The sequence below is a fragment of the Cygnus atratus genome, chromosome 2, assembly GCF_013377495.2.
Source record: "Cygnus atratus isolate AKBS03 ecotype Queensland, Australia chromosome 2, CAtr_DNAZoo_HiC_assembly, whole genome shotgun sequence".
NCBI lineage: Eukaryota > Metazoa > Chordata > Aves > Anseriformes > Anatidae > Cygnus > Cygnus atratus.
The window spans coordinates 263248-284955 of record NC_066363.1 but is presented as its reverse complement, the minus strand read 5'-3'; the positions used below and the strand labels follow the sequence as shown (position 1 = coordinate 284955).

Sequence of the window (21708 nt, the reverse complement as noted above, 5' to 3'; positions counted from 1 at the left end):
AGCATGGAGACAGACACTGCACATGTGTGGAAGTGTGCATAGACATACCTATGCGCACACACAAGTAAGAGGTGAGTGCCTGTAAACTGAAAACATGACCTTGTTCAAACTGATCTGAGTATGTATTCATTCATGCCCAAAATTGAGTGCTGATGTTCATTTGCATATGAAAACACAAATATATATGCACCCTTCCCTACATATACACAATTGTTTTATTGAAGTGAGTGATCTACAAAGGTAAGTGAGTTTATGTCTCCATGCTTGTTCATCTTTATGAACATGTATGTGGGAAGATATCTGTGTTCCTCTAGGGCATATGCATGTGTCCATACCCAGACACAAGCACATTTATGTATGTATGCTTTTAAAAACGCTCCTGTGTTCATACGCATACAGCCAAATTTATATAAGCCTAAGAAATGGTATTGTTAGGAAGACTGCCAAATATATCGTCTTTTGAATTCTTCAGATTTTAAAAAGCATTTGTTCCCATCAAACTGTCACCTAGCTTTCTCTAGCAAGGCCAAGAGAGAATTCAGGCCTTACTCTTCACCTCTGTAATTTGTGAGGCCTTTATCTTAAGGAGGAGATGAATCACTCCATCTGTGACAGAAAAATGGGAGAAAGACAACTGCCTGCTGCCAGTCTGCCATCTCACAAGGATGCCCTTCCTTACTGTTTTCATCTTGAAAGTCTGTCATCAGCCATGTCCACATAAAGGCTGTTTCCACACACATCAGTGCAGCATACTCCCTTCCTGCATTTGCTAATAGTAATCCTGGCCTGAAATAACAGATTCTTCTTCCTCTCCACCTAAGCCAACCCTGAGAAACTCTCTATGCTTGGAGGTGCAAACTACATCCTCTCTTGGGGTAGAAAATTCATTTACACAGTTGCATCCACTTTCACAGGTGAACTATGTCCCTTTTTAAAAGTACAGGAATAACGGGACTAGAATGTTACATGGTTTAAATCTCCAAGACCTTTCACAACTGACAAAAATCAAATCTGCACTGAACTCTTCAGATTCTGGAAGCAACGCATGAGCAAACTGCATCCTCCCAAAGGAAGTGGAATATGCACCTGCAGCAACCCCGAAGGCTTTCAGTTATAAAGAAACTAACAAACAAGGCAACCCCACAAAAAACATGGTTCTCAGAAGTTCTCCAGAGTCTGTTACAGAAAGATTTACCTGCTTTTAGTCTTATAAACCTGCCAAGAAAGGAAGATTACACCATCCCTTTTGTGCACCCTTTTGTGCCATACAACATAGGGCTCAAATAATCCGAGAATTGGGACCCAAGGTGCCAGAAAAGTTTGCCTGAAAAACCAGGAAAGTTTCAATGGGAAATGACAGGGAGGTAGAAATGAACAAGGGGAAAACACTGAAAACATTATCTGGAGGAAAGGCATGGCAGAAGAAACAGAGAAACTTTTCTGAGTACCTAACAAGCACTGGTGTAAGCTGGACTCACTACAGTAGTGATTACTGCTGTGTTAAAATTAAGAACTGGGAGGGGGAACTGCTTCCTTCTGTGGCTTCTGACATCAACTTTTAGGTAACAAACTATTCTTCTTTAATGATCCCTGCAAACTGGTGACTGAAGTTTAATTCAATTATCCAGTTGTGGCAATTTTTCAAGTTGTATATTTAAAGGCTAGGCATTATTTTGTGCAGTTTCCTGAAGAATCTCCTGGGAAGTGCTGTGGAATGTGCATTTTGGCTAGTGCTGGGCAAGGCCTCCATGACGTACATGTATCTCTTGTGCTCACATGCTGCACCCACACACATTCCTTCTGTATTTAATCTTATTCAATCTTAATATATTAATACTCTCAGGACTGGAGTCCTTTCCAGATGCATCCCAGATACAAACATTCCCAAGTCTGGCTTGCTGACCCAAGGCATATACCCCTGACAGAGCAGGGCTCCTGAAGCACTGAGCATAGGAAGTCACATTTACCTACAACCAGATATGATGACACCACCAGAACAATGTCTGAATCTATATATACCTATAATGATTTTGCAAAAGGCAGACAGCCCAGATGACTGCACCCTACCTGTTTATTGGGAACTGGCTCACACTTGGGAACTCCTGTCCGATAAGGTCTAATAAGTTGCAAAAAGAAATTGGAGAACTGCTATTTAAGAGAGAGTGCACTCAGCACTGTACAAAGTGGACATAAATTAAAAAGAAAGCTCATTTTAGAAGTCCCTCTAATTCTGGGAAATTATTTCCCATGATTAGCTCTCTACTTTATATGTAGCAATGCCTAGGAAAACTGCAAGTGTTATGAACAGTCTGCTTAGTGACCATAGTACAAGAGTTCACATTACCAACCAAAAATCTTTTCCACGTGTCTCTTGTTTACAAACCATTTTCTTAGCCAGTCAGAAATCAGAGAAACTATACAAAACAGACAACAAATTATAAAATCGTTGTAATATATTAGAAAAGAATTATTCATTAACTTTACAAGCTAAATGTAATGGCCAGATTTATAGCCCGATACACTTGCAAGGTAAAAGCATTTTAACTGCAAAACAAGAAATTAGTAATGGTCAACTTGTTCAGAGACCATTCACAAAGTACAGAGTAAAATTTACCTTTCTTTTTTTCCTTTTTTTTTTTTTTTTTTTTTTCCAGTTTTAAGAAACTGACACTATATAAACCTTCTGGTCTGTCTCATTCAATCTTAACAGTCTTACCTACTGCTAAAAAGAGATCAGTTTTTCTTCCTCAAATTGTTTTCCATTGCTTCCTTCCTGGAATACTCACCTCCTAGTTCGGTTCTGAGTAGCTTGCTGCTGCTGTTGCACTTGCTGCTGCACCTGTTGTTGCTGGACCTGCTGTGGCGCAGTGCGTTTTCTTGTTGTTTCCATCACAGTCTGGGGCATCCCAGGTCTCACTGAGGGGCTTCCAACATATGGGGGACCTGGGGGACCCATGGGAGCCCCCTGATGGGGCATTCGAGCTCCTGATGGCATCCCAGGTCGCTAGAGAAGAAGCAAAACAGAAAGAAGAGACAGTTTGGTCCCTGCTTCCTCAGCTGCAACAACATTTGTACATAACCAGACACTAGCTCCAGCAAGTTCCCAATTTTTACCATCCTTTTAAGCACTATGCAGCAATGCAGACTGCAAGAGATCTGAATAGGAATTTCCTGGACACCGTAAAGAGGAACTCTGTGATAAAGTAGACAGGAAACAGGGATAAGAAATTCTAGGCTAGGGAAAACACTCAGTGGTCAGTAACACCCAGGCCAGCTTACAGTATATAGCTCTACCTTCAGACTGAAGCTGACATGACATGCTACACACAGTTCAAATTGGTGCAGTCCACACACTAAACAAAGCCATAAGCAAGCTCACATCCACAGCACTTCAGATTTTGCAATGACTACGAGGTTGCTTTGCTCAATAGGGACGTTGTAACAAGCAAAGCTGAACTATGGAAATACTATGCTAAAACATTTTCCATTAAGAGCCCTTGCCTCCACCTACACTGGAGAGCACCATAAGCTCATGAAGTGACAAGAATTCTTTAAGAAAAGGTCATCTTTCCAATCAAGGCTCTATAATTAAAAAAAAAAAAAAAAAAAAGCTAGAGAGAGAGAGAGACAGCGACAGTTTGCCAGCAGCTCCTTTAGGCATTTGAAAGTCCTGACATTTATGTTGACTTCAGCATGCTCTGGAACAGACACTTTAGGTGCGACCACAAGCTTAATGATGTACTAGACATATAGCAAAGTCAATGGTAAATCCTAGTTTATATTCCTCAAGGTAAAAGACCATTAAAATAACTGCCACTCATAAAACTTAACTTAAAACAGAGAGAACTTAGTTTCATTCTAAGAATTACCAAAATTATAAATATTATTATATTTATATTATTTATATTACTATAAATATTTACATATTTGTGAAAATACAGACAGACACACACACACACACTATATGCATTTGAACCAACATATGAAAAAGAATGATCATACATAAAAGTCTTTTGAAATTCTAAACTCCCTCCAAAAAGTCTTTCAAGGAAACCAAAAGGCCATGGCATCCGTTATAGACAAGTAATTGGTTAAAGTATAGAAATGGGGAAAAAGTAAATGCTTCTGACAATAAAAGGAGTTTTTCTGGGACCCATGCTTTTCAGCATACTCAGAAGCAACCTGAAAAAAAAAAGAAAGAAAAAAAGGGAAAAAGTAAGGAAGCAAAAAAATTGTAGATGATGTTAAGTTATTCAGGCTGGCAAGGATGAAGACCAGCTTCAAAGAACTGCAGGAGGACTTAAGGAGACTGACTGCACAAGTAAAAGGAGGATGAAAATGGATTTCAATACATACGACAAGTGATTTACTTGAAATCAATCCAAATCAACACATACAAAACAATGTACTCTGAGCTGACTGTTGCCCAACAGAAGCAAGATTTTTAAACAGATACCTCTATAAAAAAACATCAGCCATTAAACAATAGAAATGACAAGGAAAAGAACGGAGAACATCACTGCACCATTGTTCATGGTTTGCAAGCACAGTGAATACTGTGTGCAGTTCTGTTTTCTGCTGATGGTAGATTAGACATGAAAAAAATACACAGAATGGTATGGAAAAAATAAGATATGGAATAGTACCCACATAGGTAAAATCAAATGTACTATGACTCTTCCACCTGGAAACAGATGACCGAAGGTAATCTAAGGTGGCTTTTGCAAGAACTCTGCAAAATCACAAGTGGCCTGGAGAGGGCAGATGGGGATTGACTGTTCACTGCCCCTACTAGTACATAAATCTTGGCCATCAGAGAAACACGAGGAGTCAGGCTCACAGACAAACAAAACGGTGTTTTGCCACACAGCAGGTAGTGAACCCGTGGAACTACTTTTCAAAGGGATGCTAAAGACATGGAAAACAGGTTTGGCTCAGAAACTTCTCTGAGTTGTCAACAGTCAAAGACTGAGAAAGTATATAGGAGAAGTGTTCTAGTGCTCTCTAAAGTGTAATGTGTGCACTCCAGAGGGTGCACAAGACAATCCACTGGGGTGCAAGAAGTAAAGATTTTTTTGTACCTTTAACATTTTTTTAAACAGAGTTCTCATCTGTATCTTTTTTTTTTTTTTAATTTCTGTTTGTTTTATAATGTGCATAGTAGTATGGGAGTTCATGTATAGAATTTATAAATAAATACACACATATGGAGGGTGCATGCTCAAGAATTTTTTACTGATAAGGGTGCACAATCAAAAAATTTTGAAGACTGATGTTCTACACACCTGCCCTTCTCTCTGTCTATTGTAGCCATCTGTTATGGTTGCTGTTAGGGATAGCATTGCAGGCCTAGAGGGACCTTTCCTCTGAGCCAGAAAAGCAGCTCTTACATTATGCTCTGTTACATTTTACAGTAACAAAGCACCTATTCTGGCTGAAAGCCCTAAGCAACAGTGCTTAGCTGCCTCTCCAGATTACCCACCCAAGTTCTCTGTAGTCCCCAAAGCTCCAATTCAGTGCCCTCCCTGATCATCACAAGTCTTAAATATTCCTTGTGCTTGGATGCACGAAGAAAAAGGAAGAAAGAAAGAAGGGAAACAATCAGTAAAGAAGCAATGGCTATAACTGGTTTGGACAGAGAGGGAATGTTGAGGTAGGAGAGAGACCAGCAACGTCAGCCAAACAGGTGGATTCAAGAAGTATTCATGTAGGAGACTGATTGTGGGTATGGCCACAGAGCAGAGCAGTAGCAAGAGACAGCAAACAGGCAAAATTGAGGCTCTGTGCAGAGCTGAAAACGTTGTCTCCCATAAACACTGAGCTATGAAGACTACTGGAACAGAGCAACTCTCTTCTTTCCCACTCCCTGACCCAAGCAGAGTCTGCAGAAACAAATGGCCCAGAATGGGCTTCACACTTGAGACTGTATTTAAGATCTTTCTGTTGTCTGTCAATCTACAAATTGTGGCCTTCTTCCAGCAAAGAACAGACCATTAGGCCTGCTGTTGCCTGTCATTCATCCTGGGACACTTGACAGTCATTCAGAAGAGTCAAGATCCTGGACATAGTCATCTCATATTCATCTCCCCTGGAGACTGTCTAGCCACAAGGACCAGACTGCAAACCCACTCTTCTGATTCTATAAAGAACACCTTAAAGCCTGGAGAACAAGATCAGCAAGCCAGATCTAGTCTTGATCTAAATTTGAGATCTTTGAACTTTCTTCAGTTCCCTTTGTTAAGCATTATAACAGAGAAAGGTAGAGAAAGCATGAAACAGAAAAACGAGACAGCTCTAGCAAGAGCAGCAACATTGTGGACAGCATATTCAATCTCACCCATTTATGTGCCTCACTCTTTCCCTTAACTTCTCATACTCTTATCTCCTATATCATATGCAGATAAAATGTTACTCACTATGCAGCTGCCATCTCACTGACATAAGCCCACCAGACTCCCAACAGATATAGAACTGCTTTCCCTAGCTAAACTTTTGTAAAAGGAGAACACACAAGTAATATCTTACCTAACAGTTTATTTTGCTCTCAAGCACATGTGCGAAAGAAGACAGTGGCAGAAAAAAACACAATTTTTCACAATCGTACCACAAAAAAAAACTTGCCACGACACTAAAGAGTATTACAGTACAATTACATCTTTTGAAAGAGATCTGTGAAGTGCCACCGGCTACAGCTTAGAATCTCTCTCTCCCCTCTTCCTCATGTTATGAGGAATGGAAGCTGTCCTGAACAAATATCATCCACAGTGAAGGCTGCAGAGCAGAACAGTACTAACACATTCTTTTTCCTAGGAGATCATCTATCTCAGATGTTCCTACTCAACCTCTGTTCACACACACAGACCTACCCCCTTTTTTCCTCTATTGATTCCATATACGTATGTGTTACTCTGCACTACTTCAAACATTACTGGAAAGAGGGCAAAAACACTGTGGGGCATAACAAACGAGGAAGACCACAGTATGTCCCCAGCCGAAGGAACCACTCTTACAGCTCTCAGCAGATGAAGCAATGAGTTGAGTACGTCTGCTCGCAAAGCAGCTAGACAAGGCCAAACAGTACAGCACACAGAAAAAGGTAAACAACCAATATTTAACGCATGCATACTGGTCCCGAAGAATTCTGCCGATTGCCTGCATTCCTCACTGATTCTGCATCTTTAAACAGTCCATCATTGGCCTAGGCTACATCTTTCCAAAGCTGAGCACACTGTCAGTGCAAAAAGAACACCACCTCCCCAACAACTGCTGCTAAATCTCTTTCACTACCTTCTACTGCACAGCTGCTTAAGCCACACATTTGGCTTTTCTACTTTCTTCCCCTCCTAAACATCCTGTTACATTAGGGGATTGCCTTTCCCCCCTTTTTCTTCGTCATTCTTCAAGCAAACTTGTCATTTCTGATGGAAGAACTGAAACAGCAGTGGAGAGGTGTCCTTCTATATATTTCCACTGCAGACGTTTTTCAAGAGACATCAACATCACAGCAGCCAAAATGCTGAAGCAGATGAAAAGAGGGCTCCTGCCTGAACATACCAGGTAGAGGACGATAACCTGGAGAACTGACAGGTACAAAGAAAATAAAGTATTAGGAAAAGCAAAGATACCTACAGGAGGGTTAGAAATGGACTGAACAGAGAGCTTGGAGTTGTTGCAATGCAGCGTTGAGCTGTACCTACACACTTCCCGTTCTAAAAAGCAAAGCTCTATCCATCTTGGTAGCACGTAGGATGATTCTGATGGCAAGCAGTGAACAGCTATGGGCTTCTTGTTAATAAAGAAATTGATACATTTTCAGAAGAACAACAAAAAATACCAACTATCCAAACAGTATATTTTGGGAACTAAAACCTGAGCTACCTTGGGTAGACAAGGTTTACAACATAGCATTACAATATCTGCTAATTTCTGTAAGGTATAAACATAAGCAAGAGGTATGTCAGATGCTGTCTTAAAGAACAGGTCACAAGAAGTATATGGAACCATTAAGAAATTTAGCCAAGCTAATATTGCCTGGTGGCAACAGGTTCCTGACTGCACAAATGGTTTCCCAATAGTGAAATAGATTCTTTTAAGTACAAGAAACGAACTTGTAGACATCTTCTCTTCTCTCCTCTAATAACTGCAGGTATGACCTCATATGGCTTCCTGTTTTTAAATGTCTCTAAATCTTTTAAAGACTTAGTTAGCAGAAATATCAGTATTTCCATTCTTACTGCTCATCTACTATATTTACCTTCCTCCATTTCCCCAAAGCACCCATATCCTAGAATCAGGGTCCAAGTGTTCCACAGCTGTGACTTCCAAGTTCCATCCATTTTGAAAAATGTTCATAACAATCCAAAAATCTTTAACTTGGAAAACACCACATTTACAAAACTGTGAATTGTAACTTGAGACAAAGATCAGCGACCACCTTTCTATTTCAGGCATGTCCATCCAGAACTCTGAACAAGTAGATACCAAACCCCAAACTAAGCACCTCAATGTACACAGTTAGAACTAAACAAAACCAGCCTTTGGAACTGAAACTGACAAAGCCAATATACTAGCTTTGAGTTCCATCAGCTTGCTGGTTTTAGTAGATCTGATCACACCCACTACAGTGATCTAATGTAATATGGAGTGGATTTTGTGGGAAGAACAACTAGGAGAATATGTCTCTTCATTCTGTAAACGAGTTTGGGAGGGTCTTGGGAAGGGAGAGAGAACACAGCTCTGCTACATCATGGCTAGAACCAAGAAAAGACTGATCAGGTTATCACAGAATCACAGAATGGTTTGAACTGGAATGGACCTCAAAGCCAATCTAGTTCCAACCCCCCTGCCATGCACAGACACCTCCCACCAGCCCAGGCTGCCCCCAGCCCCATCCAGCCTGGCCTTGGGCACTGCCAGGGATGGGGCACCCACAGCTCCTCAGGGCAACCTCCTGCAGTGCCTCACTGCTCTCAGCGTGAAGAATTTATTCCTAATATCCAATCTAAACTACCCTCTTTTAGTTTAAAGCCATTACTCCTGGTCCTATCAGTACACTCCCTGACAAAGAGTCCCTCCCTCCCCAGCTTTCCTGCAGGTCCACCTCAGATACTGGAAGGCCACTACGAGGTCTCCCCGCAGCCTTCTCTTCTCCAGGCTGAACAACCCCAACTCTCTCAGCCTGTCTTTATAGGAGAGGTGCTCCAGCCCCTTGATCATCTTTGTGGACTTCCTCTGGACTTGTTTTAATACTTCCGTGTCTTTCCTGTGCTGGGCGCCCCAGAGCTGAACGCAGGGATCCTGGTGGGGGTCTCATGAGTGCAGAGCAGAGGGGGACAATCACCTCCCTTGCCCTGCTGGCCACCCCTCTGTTAATGCAGCCCAGGATACTGTTGTCTTCTTGGACTGCAAGTGTGCACATTGCCAGCCCATGTAGAGCTTCTTGTCAACCAGCACCCCCAGGCCCTTTTCATCAGGTCTGCTCTCCTCACTGTCTTTCCTTACAAGAATTAGACAACAGCTAGCAGCTGGCAATATCAGGTATACCTTTATGTAAGATTAACTGCAAAAATTTCCAGACACAGAACACTGTGACTGCTGAAAGTTTATGTGGGTTCAATAAATTATCAGCAAACTAAGTTAGATAAATAAAATCCGCACAAGTACTAAACATACAGGGCACCTCTGGGTCGGAAAGCTACAAAGCACAAAGTATTTGGAGGAAGTATTACTTTTTGCCTTGCTCTGATACTTCCATGAAGCCTTCTGCTACTCCCCACAGTTGGGGACACTGGGCTAAGTGATCCAGTGAGACCGTTTTCATGTTCCTACAGCGTTTCTTTTTTAAAAAATAAAAGAGCAATTCAAATATCTCACAGATAATTACATCTGTGCACCTGTATTTATCAGCAAATCCAACTTTTCTCAATGAGCAACACAATTTTGTGTAACAAGCCCATTTCACAAAGTCCCGTCAATCTCTATTAAAATTTTAGCTAAAATTAATGCGATTTGCTTTTCTTAACTGTGTGTGAACTTTTCTGTCTTTGTTAGCATGCAACTAGTTCATGGCTATGAAAGGACAAATCTTCTGTTCCTAACAGGCAGCTTGCTTACACTTTTGAATGCTGTACGATGTTTTTACTCCACCAGACCTTTGTAAGTACCATCTCCCAATCACGTTTTTTCACTGTGGTAACATCACTTGAATTCCCCAGGCTGCCCTGCACACACCCCAAGCATCTCCTTGCTGAACAAAACAGAAAATACATATGCAGTAAACCAGTGACTTCGTTCCAGAAACTGTTCTCTGAAAATGCCCTAGCACGGAGAGACGTACAGACCACTCTGTATTAGGAAAGTGGAACAAACTGTCCAATGATGACGGTTCATGAGGCTTTCTTCTACCCTTTCTAGTGTTCATACTCTGACAAGATAGTATTTATATCCACAATAATATAAAAATTAGTAAGATATTTTTCATTAATGAAGTTCAATTTTTTCAAACCTAATAATCTCTTCACCTCACTACTTCTGGTAGTGATCTCTACAGACTGATGACTAGCTGAAAGAAAACAGACCACTGTTCAATTTGGGGAAAGCATCTCTAGTTCTTCCCATTATAACAAAACAAATACCATAACATACTGAAATATGAGTCCTTGAGGTCATCCAGTCCTTCCTTGTTTGAATAAAGTGTCACCAGTATCTCCATCATCTTTGACAGATGTTTACTCCTTTAACCAGTTCCTAAGAGCCTCCAGTGACAGAGATTTCACAACTTTCCTAATCAATCTCTATCCTTAGATATTATGACCAAAAATAAATAAATAATGATTTCCTACAAGGCCTAACCACCCCCAATTTCCCATTCTCTTACTGATGAAGTCTTCACAGGCCTCCCACTATCACTGCTCTCTGAGTTACCCCTCCGTTTGCTTATTTGTCACACAAATGAGCATGGTTCCACACGACCAAAATGAAAAAAAATAAATCTTATAAGTATGCGCCAACAGATTGGCAATGCCTTCTGTATTACTCTCTGCCCCATTTCTTAATGAAGCAAACATTTTACTTGCTTTTTTAGTAGCAGTGGCTGCTGCTACATACTAGGCAGCCCACAATAACATCTGAGACTTCTTCCTGCATGGTTATAGTTCATTTATGTATGAGGAGATGCAAAATTTGTTTATGAAATTCACTGCTCATCCCCTTTTCCATAACAGTGGTGAATCTATTAAACACTCCATACACATCTCTGGAAAACCAGACCCGTCCTTTAATCTATTTTTAATGCGTAACTAGTATTAGTTTTTACGCAGAAACTATGTAAAAGCACATATTAGCAGAAAATAAATACATATAAGGACTTATTTTAAGAGCTTCCCAAGCACAGCACAGGGGGCAAAGAATAAGAATAACTAAGGGAAGAAAGTGATCTGAATTGACAAGTATATTGTAAATACAGATATGACTTGATAGTTTAAAAAAAGAACATAGACCTTTATAGGTATATCTTGTGTATAACAGGAAAGAAGATTGGTTTTGGAAGGAAGATAAAGTGGGAACAGAAAAAGAACACAGAAGCAAATTAAAAAGGTCAGAACAACCAGACAAGAAAACGAACTTCTCAGCAGCTTCTTGTGGGAAGATGACACCGGCAAGGTCACCAATACAAGGTACCAAAGAGGAGAAGATTGCTGCAATTGACTCACAAAAGGACAGATGTCTGGACAAGAGCTTTGACAAGATCTGCACCATGGATCTTCTCAAGGCTATATGTGAAGATACTTATTTGAGAAAGAAAGGAAAAAAAAAAAAGAAAGAAAAGGAGACAAGGATAACATCCAGTGAAGGGATCCAGACAACAGGGCGGCCTATGATAGGATCTGAAGGATAGAAGAAACTGAGAAGAGGAATGGCCTGCAGAGATTAATATCTTGGTTTTGGTCAACAGAATTTAAAGCAAAAGCTGGACACCCAGAGGGAAATGTCAAAGAAAGCCTGAAACGTACTACTGGACAGTAGAAAACACATCAAGAAAAAGATAAATCAGCATAAATGTAATCATTAAAGCTGTATATATCCATAAACGTGCTAGAAATAGGGCAGAGAGGAGAAAAAAATGACAAAGTGAGGAATGAAACCTTTGAGAAAATCCCTTTCTCTCTTCCCACAGAAACAATGTGCAGGACCCTGATGCCACAGACCAAGAGTTAGAAAATTGTAAAAATAAATAACTGAAAGAAATCTACTCTTTTTAAAAGAACTGCTAAGCAGAGGTGTAACAAACTATCAAGAATTTAAGCAAGATAGAGTATTGCACTTAAGATTTTTAACCATTAAGAGATCTTACATTACAGAGACATCCTATTTGAATGACACAAACAGGGAAGAAGACATCTTCTAAGCTAGCAATATGGAAAAGAACAAAGGCAAGATGAAATGCACAAGAGCAAAGGGCAAAGTGACCTCAGCAAAAGAACATATGTTTCCAGAAAGATCAAACGAATCCAAAATCTAACTGTCCTTAGGAAATACCACAAAATTCTCCTTTCCATTTAAGTATTCACATAGCAGAATTTTTCTCACAACTTTCAACCCCTATTTACATACCCCCACTTTTGCAAAATAATAATAACGCCTTTAATAACCAAATAAATAATTTTATTGAAGATAAAATATAAAATAAATAATTTGAAAAGGAGTTTTTCCCCTGAAATGGGGGCATAATCTGATTCCAAAGAATTCTGGAAAAGTTTGCTATTCATTTTGAATTTTCAATTAATTCATTCAGATGCAGACATACTGTATGTGGTAACCAGACTCTGCAATATGTGAACTCAGGGTAATGGCTGTGATGGCTCATTCTCTTTGGTAGGATACTGGACCTGAAGAGATAACATGAAGTTAAAACATTTTTTAATCTTTTGTAAGTAATGGAAGACTGACTACCTCAACCTGTTTTGATCAAACTGATCCTGAGATCTGGAAGAAACTAGAGGTGAAGAACAAACACAGAAGCAAAAGCAGAACTAAAGGAGAAGAGGGTCCTAGAAGAGGTGTTCCAGCAAGAGAATAACAGACAAGAATCCCTAGGCTCGCTAAGAGGTAATGAAAAGATGACAAACAAAAGCAGTTATGCAAGGTAATACACGTATACAAGTAAGATGCCACTAGTAGCTAAACACCCAGTGCTGACAAGTCTGACTCTTCTAGCATCCAGGTAAATAATGGAAACAAGTTCTACTATATTTATTCTGGTGTAAATTAAAAATTCCCATGCTCAAGAGGCTAACATGCTTCTTTCACACCTACATGGGAAAGAAGCAAATTCACCCAACTAACTCAGCAACTCTTCCTGTTACTGAAGGGAGACCACCGGTGTGCAAATGCCAACAGAAGCCCTGGAAAAGGAAAAATATGCATACGCCTCCCACCTTGCCTATGGTTCTGCCCAACTATAGTCATCTTAAGAAACTCACAAGTCCACAATGAAACCACCATTACAGACCTGCACACCTGCTATTCAATCATTCCTGCACATCTGCCCATCTAGCAATGCAGACTAAACTGCTCCTGTACACTGGTACCACATCACCTGTTCACTGTTCTCACACAAACAGAATGCCTCCTAAAAGTCCTTAGCCTCGCAAGTCTCACCGTATCCAGGATCTGCAGGACACAAGCTGGATTCAACACATCTGGGGTAAGCCTGAATTATGGAGATAACTTAGAGGCCTGCAGCAAGCTCCCCAGATTTCTATGATCTTTGCACAAGACTGTCCAGCTGATGTCTTCAAAAAGGTCTCACAGAAGGTGCTAGAATCCTCAAGAGAAAACACACTATCTCTGTCCAAACAATATCTGCATCCGTTGGGTCTTATTTTTGTTAAACGTATATCAATACAAGAAATCCAAATACTATAAATGGCGATTGCTTTCAACCATTAGAGAGACATTTAAAGAACATCATTTCCAATGGCAGAAAAACAGGATTAGCATTTCCCCTTAAATGGAGATCGAAGCCTTAATTCTTTAAACAAAAGCAGGACATCTTTTTAAAGACATTAAGTATTCATTTAATAAGCATGGCACCCTGAAATTCTCTCATGGGTGAGTGCCCATAGACTGTTACAGATCTGCAAGCTAATCTCTTCAAGCCCCTGAAAGTCACCTGTTAAGTAGCCAGAGGATACATTAGAGCCCAGACTGAAGACAAGAACCAGAGCGCAGTACCACAAGACTTCGTCAGGCTTGCATCAGAATTGTTTTTCAAAACACAAGTTTGATTACAGAACAAAGTGTCCTACAAGCCCATTTGGGTCAAATCCAGTGCAGATTCTGCACCATGGTCAGGCTCAATAGCATGCCATTCACCAGTCATGGAGAATCAAAGCAAAAATCACAGCACACAACCCCCCAGACACAAGCCTGTATTATCAATGAATCAGTGCATATTCTGGGGGTTTTACAGACCCCAGTGCTCTGCTGGCAAGGCAGTTACCACCGCCCCAAGAGCACACAGCAGGAGCCGATCCAGCCCAGCACAGAGCCTCCAGTTTCCACTCATCCCTCTATTCAGAGCCAGCCAGCTCACTAACTTTCCCGACTCACCACCCCATGGACCAGAAACTCAAAAAGTTTGCTTTTCGTAGCTTTGCGAGCCCCTCCTGTAACTTCGTCTGTAGCCATCAGGGTCTGCTCAGCCTCTCTCACTCTCTCTCTTCCTCTTTCTTTCCCTTTTCTGCCTTTTTCTCCAACTCTCCCCTCTGAGTCCTGCTGGGCTCTCACACTTCTAATAGCGCGGAGTGGGGAGGGGGCCCCTTCAGGGCCTTCCTGACGGCCCACTCGCGCTAAGCCTCAGCTGCTGCATTCCTCCACTGATAAGCCAGAAATAGTTTGTGCTGCCGGGTTCTGTGTGTTTACTCTGCAGGGACAGAAAATCCAGCTTTTTAAACCTCTCTGTCCAAACACCAGAGATAAGCAGGAGGCAAAGTGAAAACACGCCTCAGCTTTTTCGCAGTAGTGCTGCAGCCTCTCCTCCTCAGCGCGAGGGGATGGTAAATTCTGGGGCAAGGGGGAGGGGGCAGCCTCACAGCGACATAAACTCGGTACCTCGCGGAGGGAGTTTTCCCATTAGAAAATGCAGCAGGCGAGCAGTGAGAAACAATGGCTTTCCCTTGCTCCCACTGCTCCTCCCGCGCTGCATTTCCAGGCCTTTTCCCCAGGGACCTGGCAGGCAGCACACAGAAACATTCACTGGCAGCGTTTCCAGCATGCGAGGCTGAGAACTATCCCCTTCGGACAAGGCAGAAACAGCAGGAGGCAGAGAGCTGGGAACAGAGAAGGACAGCGTGTGAGAACCAAGGGGAAAGAAAGAGTGTGAGAAGAGCGGGAGGCAGGGGGCGGGGGGGGGCAGCATGGCGACAGCACAGCGCCTGCCTCGCTTCCTCGCTCCCAGCCTCACTGGTGGGGTGGCCGCCCTCAGGGTGCTTTGATACAGCTGTGACGGATCCATTAGAGACCCCCAGGTGACTGACAGATGCAGACAAATTATTAACACCACAGCTGCCATAAGACATCAGCAGCTCGCTGCTTATCACACAAAGCCCTGCACAGCAACGCATGTCATCCTGGAACACTGCTGGGAATGTGGAGCCCACCTGCCACCCGGGGGAAGGGGCTGCCTCCATGACCGCTTGCTGCTCCAGTGGCCCTGGACTTGAGCTAGTATGGCACCGGGTGCTGGCAGCACAGCGGCCATTCCGCAAGCAGCAGCGCTGGCTCCTTCATCATGGCAGAGCAGGCAGCAGTGGCCTGGGGCATGATCTGCTTACCGACAGCTCCATGTGTGTCTGCAGCTTGTAAAGGGCTGATGTTTCCCAGTCTGCCTGACACAGCAATAGAGGAGATGTTGCCAGGTTACGAGAGGGGTTTATTCTATTCCTCTGCTTGAAATTCTTGTCTAGGGGCTGTGAATTTTCTGGCAAGACTGCAAACAGAGGAGAATCAGATCTGAAACAAATAAATAAATTGCTGCCTTCCACCAGTAATAAAAACAAGCTCAGGAAAGGCACCATATTAGCTAGCAGCGAAGAGCAGATCATGAAGATCATATGGCCTTTTGAACATGGGGATGAAGACAACAATCTCCACTGATTTTCAGGGTGACCCCAGCCCAGGCACTGCTATGTTGGGATACCCACAGGAATTACAGAAATTTCGGGAGAGTGGGTGTTACATCTCCCCTCCCCCTCCCAGTCCTTCAGAAGCAGTATGCCTTGCAAAGGAGCACAACCTTATTCAGGACATGAACTAAATGATTCCTGAGGTTCTGGTTGACTGGAACTGATGGCACTAGTGATCTGGAACCAAACTGTTACATGTCAGCATGCTTGGCAAGGTGGCACTGGGACTGTGTATTCAAGTTTTTTTTAGACCACAAATGCTCACAGGTAACACTGGCTCCCATCTTGTGAGCCCTTTCTCAACCTCCCTGGAAGACGACATGCTTTTTCTTTAAAGTCCACACCAACAGTCGGCTGCTGCACTTGGTAGGGAAGCAGCAGCTTTCCCTGCGCTGGGGCTACTGACCCGAGCCTGTGCAGAGCCTGCTATTCCCATTCCTGGCGAGGAACCCCGTTACCACGTTATTTCACGAAATGGCACCGTGTAGCTCGAGGCACGTTCACGTAGCGGTTTGCTCGAGAAGGCTTCAGGCAAACGACTCCGAGAAGCCGTGAGGGCCTGGGAGCCGCAGCGCCGCCCGGCCCGCGCCGCACCCCGCGGCTCGGGCCCTGCGCTCCCGCGCACCCCAAGGCCCTGCCCGCCCCCCAACGAGGCGCCGCGGCGCAGGACGAGGCCGGCGGCCGAGACCGCCGCCACCCCCCCGCCCCCGGCCGCGGCTGTAGCGGGGCGCGGCTGCCGGCTGCGGCGCGGCGCGCAGTCCCCCCTCGCGTCCCCCCGCGCTCCTCCGCCAGCACCATCGGCACCGAATGGCAACGGCGCGCCCGGCACGGGCAGGGCGTGCGCCAGCCGCGGTCCCGAGCGCGCCGTGGTCGGGCGCCGAGCCGAGCCGGGCCGGGCCGCCCGCCCAGGGCCGTGCCGAACCCAAGCGGGCCCCGGCCGGGCCGCCCGCGGCTGCCCGCAGGCCCCGAGCGCGGCGGCGCGCATGCCCGGCGCGGCTGCCGTGAAGGTCAGCCGTGGCCTAGCGGGGGACGCGCGGGCGGAGGCGGCCGGGCGCGCGGGAGGGAGCGGCTTTAACCCCCTCCGCGCCGCGCAGCAGCCGCCGCCGCACCGGCGCCCCGGGACCCGGCGACCGGGAGCGAGAGCGAGCCCGCCCCGGGGCGGCCGGTGCGCGGAGCGAGGTGCGGGGCCGCGTGGCTCGGGGCCGAGCCGGCCCGGCGGGGGGGGTGGCGACGCTGCTCGGGCCGGGGACGGCTCCGCCGGTCCGCGCCCCCGCTGGGGACGGAGCTCGGGGCCGCGGGGCTCGGCGCCGCTCGGCGGCAGGGAGCCACCGCCGAGAAGGCGCCGCCGAAGCCGGGCTTCCCGGGCTGCGGGGAGCAGACGGAGCCGAGGCAGGCGCTTCGCGGACATGTTGCGAGCCCCCGGTCCCGCGCTCGCCTTCCGAGGCAGGCACCGGGCGCGGCCGGCAGCGCTGCGGGACCCCGCGCCCTCTGCACGGGCTCCGGTCCCCGGCCCGTTCGTCGTGGCCAGCGCTGCGTAGTCAAGACGGTTTGCGCTAGGAATGCAGGTTTTAGGTTTTTTTGTTTAATATATTACACACAGATATCTAATCATTTAGGATAATAAGGTACAGCTGCTCCCCTCCCCATTAATAACCGGCGCCTTTACTGCATTATGAAGCACGAGGATCTATTAGGAAGTGTTACTGAATTTCAGTGGAATACAATAGAATATGTAGTGCATTCTATCTGGACGTTCTTAGCAGGAATTATAGAAAGAGATTTCTTGAATATCAGATTACAAGGTCAGCCATTTGACAGTTAGGGAATGGCAGATTCATTGCAGCCACAGACTGAATGAGTAAAAGTCCTGAAGGAACAATCAATTATGTAAGGATAAGACTCATCTCTTTCTTAGTACTATTGCAGTTCTCAAAGTACTTTAGAAAACAGTATAACTAGGTTGTTGTTTTTTTTTCATTGTCGTTGTTGTTTGTTTTTTAAAGTGGAAACTAAGATACATATGGATGGAATTGCCTTGACCAACATTACCCAGCTAAGAATTAATTATTTCCTGTGTTCTTCCACTCACCACAATACTGTGAAGGACAATGAGTGTGTAATTCCTCTACACAAAAGGATGAAGCTTACAGTGCAAGAACGGCTTCTTCCAATTTTTCATACAATTTTATTTTAAATCATTTCTTTTTCTCTTTTCCCCACATTTTCTCATAAAAGCATAGAAAACTTTATCTTCAGGTCTTTATCTTTTTATCTTTAGTCTTTATTGGACTATATCAGGAAGGGTAGTAATAGGACAAGGAGTAATGGCTTTAAACTAAAAGAGGGTAGGTTTAGACTAGATATTTGGAAGAAACAGGGGGTGGTGAGACTGGAACAGATTGCCCAGAGAAGTTGTGGATGTCCCATCCCTGGAAGTGTTCAAGGCCACATTGGATGGAGCTTTGAGCAACCTGGTCTAATGGAAGGTATGGCCCATGGAACCATGCCCAGGGGGGCTGGAACTAGATGATCTTTAAAGTCTCTTCCAACCCAAACCATACTGTGATTCTATGAAAAGAATTGTGTTCTAAAAAAAGTGCATGGTTCAACCCCAGTATCATTCTCTTCCCCAGCTGCTACGGCTATCCTGGCAGCTCCCAGCCATTTGTGGTCTACATGACAGTGGCATAGGACTGACTCTGCAGTGCCTGTGTAGTGCCTTTACTAGTTCTTGGAGGCTGAGCACGCTGTGGGGACCTCCTTCCATCCCTCCATTGCTCTCTCCAACCTCACTTTGTACTATATTCCTAACACATTTCATTTCAAGGAAAGCCTGACATTCTTCCTCCTTACTTGAGGTTTAGGAGGCCACCTTTTCTCCCACAAATTTGCTTTTTCTACTTCTATGCTAGTATTCAAGCTTTTAAAACTGTTAAACTACGCTGGTCAGGCTACAAAAGATAAGGTACAAGTTGGTTTGGGATATGTTTGCAGCTGCTTTCATTTTTTTTTAATCTACATACAGATGATTAAAGAAGTACCTGAAAACAATATTTGCTACAGAGGGGCATGGTCTGCTACGTGGTTTGCTACAAAGGGGCATACAGTTTTCACTTAAGTCAACAAGGCTCAGAAAGTTAAACTATTCTCAACAGTTTTGAAATTTATGCAATATGGCATAGAAAATGTACTGAGAAACAGACGGAAAATGTCCCTAGATTGAGGCTCTCCTTATTCTAAAGAAATGACAATATGTACTTGAGTTCAGAATTATTTAGTATTCTCATTAACAATACAGATAATGAACTAGAGAACATGCTTATTAAATTTCCTAGCAACATACAGTTTGGAGGGGTTTGAGGTATGCTGTGAGAGAGGATCAAAAAATCCTGAGAAGCTGGTGACATGGTTTGAAAGAATGGGATAAATTCAGTCAGAAACGGCACAAGCTTCCACATCAAGATAGGAATCAACAACTACGTAAACAGAGGAAGGAGAACAACTGACTATTTTTTTCAGAAAAAAATGCCTGGTGGTATAACATCATAAGTTGAATGTGAATTAACAGTACTACGCTGACACAAAGTAAAGAGACAAAAAAAAAAAAAGCCAGAAGAACAGTAACAGTGAATGCTGCCCCACTTGTCTCATCCCCTTGGTGGCAATATAAGCAGTGACAATGGGTTCTAGATTCATATTCTTCTTCTCCACATTTTGTCTGTATTCTTCCCCATCCCTCTTCCTCCTCTGCAGGGCACAAACGGTCACAGCTCAAGATTTCCCTAAGGCTGCAAAATTAAATTTTTCAAATATTGCTGAGAAACCCTTCCGAAGTAATTCTTCTGCTATCTGAATTGTTGTCTCAACCAGACTATTCTTTGCAATTTGGGGCTCTGTGTGTCAAAGAAAATCTGTGTGGGAGAAATCAAGATGGTTCAGGGGAGAACAGTAAGTGTGACAAGAACTGTAAAGCCTAAGGAGGGAAAGAGAAAATTACAGCCAAAAGGCTGCTGCAAATTGAAAAAGAGCTACTCTCCATATCCATAGTACAAGAACTAATGGATTGAAATTTTCCCCAGGAAGATTTAGATTAGATACTAAGGAAGAGTACAGCAGGAAAGGTACAGATGTTTCATAGAATCACAGAATAGTTTGGGTTGGAAGAGACCTAAAGATCATCTAGTTCCAACCCCCCTGGGCATGGTCCCATGGGTAGGGAGACCTTCCACTAGACCAGGTTGCTCAAAGCTTCATCCAGCCTGGCCTTGAACACTTCAGGGATGGGAATCTCCATCACTGAAGGTCTTTAGGAACAGGTTAGAAAAGCATCTGCTCAGAGTGATGTAGTTGGTGTTGATTCTAACTTGGGTCAGGACAAATAACTAACTCTCAAAGGTCCCTTTTGCCCTATTTGCCTCCATGAACTGTATGGAATTTCACAGGACAAAGATACGGCCTTTCTCTAGCCGGAATGTTTTTTCTTGGCAGACTTTGCAGATCTGCTGCAAACAAGCTTAAGCTGATCAAAAAGGGTCTCTTAATTTTTTTCTATTTTGGAAAAAGAATACATATCTGATTGCTATAACAATATAGGAATAAGGAATTTGCATATGCAAATTGCTGCAAGTTCCCCTTTGAAACTTACCAAGTATCATACAGCTTTTATACTCTAGCCTTTTACATTCTCCTTGACTCATGTATCTTCAACTACTATTTTACATAACTGTCTCATAGACATACCCTTTTAAATTAGATCTTTCCACTAACCATTTTTTCAAATCTATCTGGAATGAAGAAATACTATAAGTGATTTGTAGCATGCATAAAGAAAGAAGATTTGACATAAAGGCAATAAAGAATAAATAAAGGCAAAGTGTTGTCTCCAGAGGTTCCAAATAATATTCTGCAGAGATAGACATAATTAAAAACTTATGTCCTGACTACTTTAAAAGCAATCACAGGCAACAGCAGGGACACCAAAAGATGGAGGAAAAGATATGTAATACTATAGGATGCAAATATCAACTATACTTTCATTTTACTCAACCCTGCACAGTCCTGTGACCTCACAGTAAGCTACTTAGCCCCGCTGTGCCTCTGCCTTCACTTTTCCATCCTCCCAAAACACATTTTCCACAGCTTGTCCAGTGACATCTGTACCTGATTTTTCACATCCTCTTAGCAGAGAAGCAAAGTGGTACAGGCAGTCCACGCTAATCCTTTCATTTTCAAGCCAAGGGCCAAAGCAGAGCTGCAAAGTATTATACATTAGTAGGAAGACTTTGGTTCTGGAAGGAGAATAGAGAGGAGACTGTTGGGGGTATGGATTTCTGTTTTTCAAAAGTGGACAAAACAAAGGAATCCTTGGTGGGGAATCCTTGGGAACCAGAGAAAAAGACCAGCCAACAGCCCCCCTACACACATACATCTACTGCCCCCTAGACCAAAAAGGGGTAGTTGATAGTTGATAGTTGATCAACTTTGTGATAGTTGATCAGAATGATCAGTTTGGAGTATGTCT

General features: G+C 43.5%; 1 protein-coding gene across 6 annotated transcripts in view; it reads right to left on the bottom strand.

Annotated features, from left to right (window-relative positions):
• Window positions 1–16509, bottom strand: part of SMARCD3 (SWI/SNF related, matrix associated, actin dependent regulator of chromatin, subfamily d, member 3) — a 71343-nt gene extending 54834 nt beyond the window's left edge. For 3 of the 6 annotated variants that reach the window (XM_035554457.2, XM_035554458.2, XM_035554462.2), the window contains exons 1-3: window positions 16453–16509; window positions 15837–15991; window positions 2787–3004 (exon numbers count right to left, since the gene is read on the bottom strand). In XM_035554457.2, coding sequence (XP_035410350.1) covers window positions 2787–3004; window positions 15837–15991; window positions 16453–16471 — 392 coding nt within the window. In that variant the 5' untranslated portion in view covers window positions 16472–16509. Of the gene's footprint in view, window positions 1–2786; window positions 3005–10644; window positions 10749–14613; window positions 14772–15836; window positions 15992–16452 lie in introns of those variants that run through there. The other 3 variants (XM_035554459.2, XM_035554460.2, XM_035554461.2) reach the window with 2 other exon arrangements.
• Between the last annotated feature and the right edge of the window lie 5199 nt (window positions 16510–21708).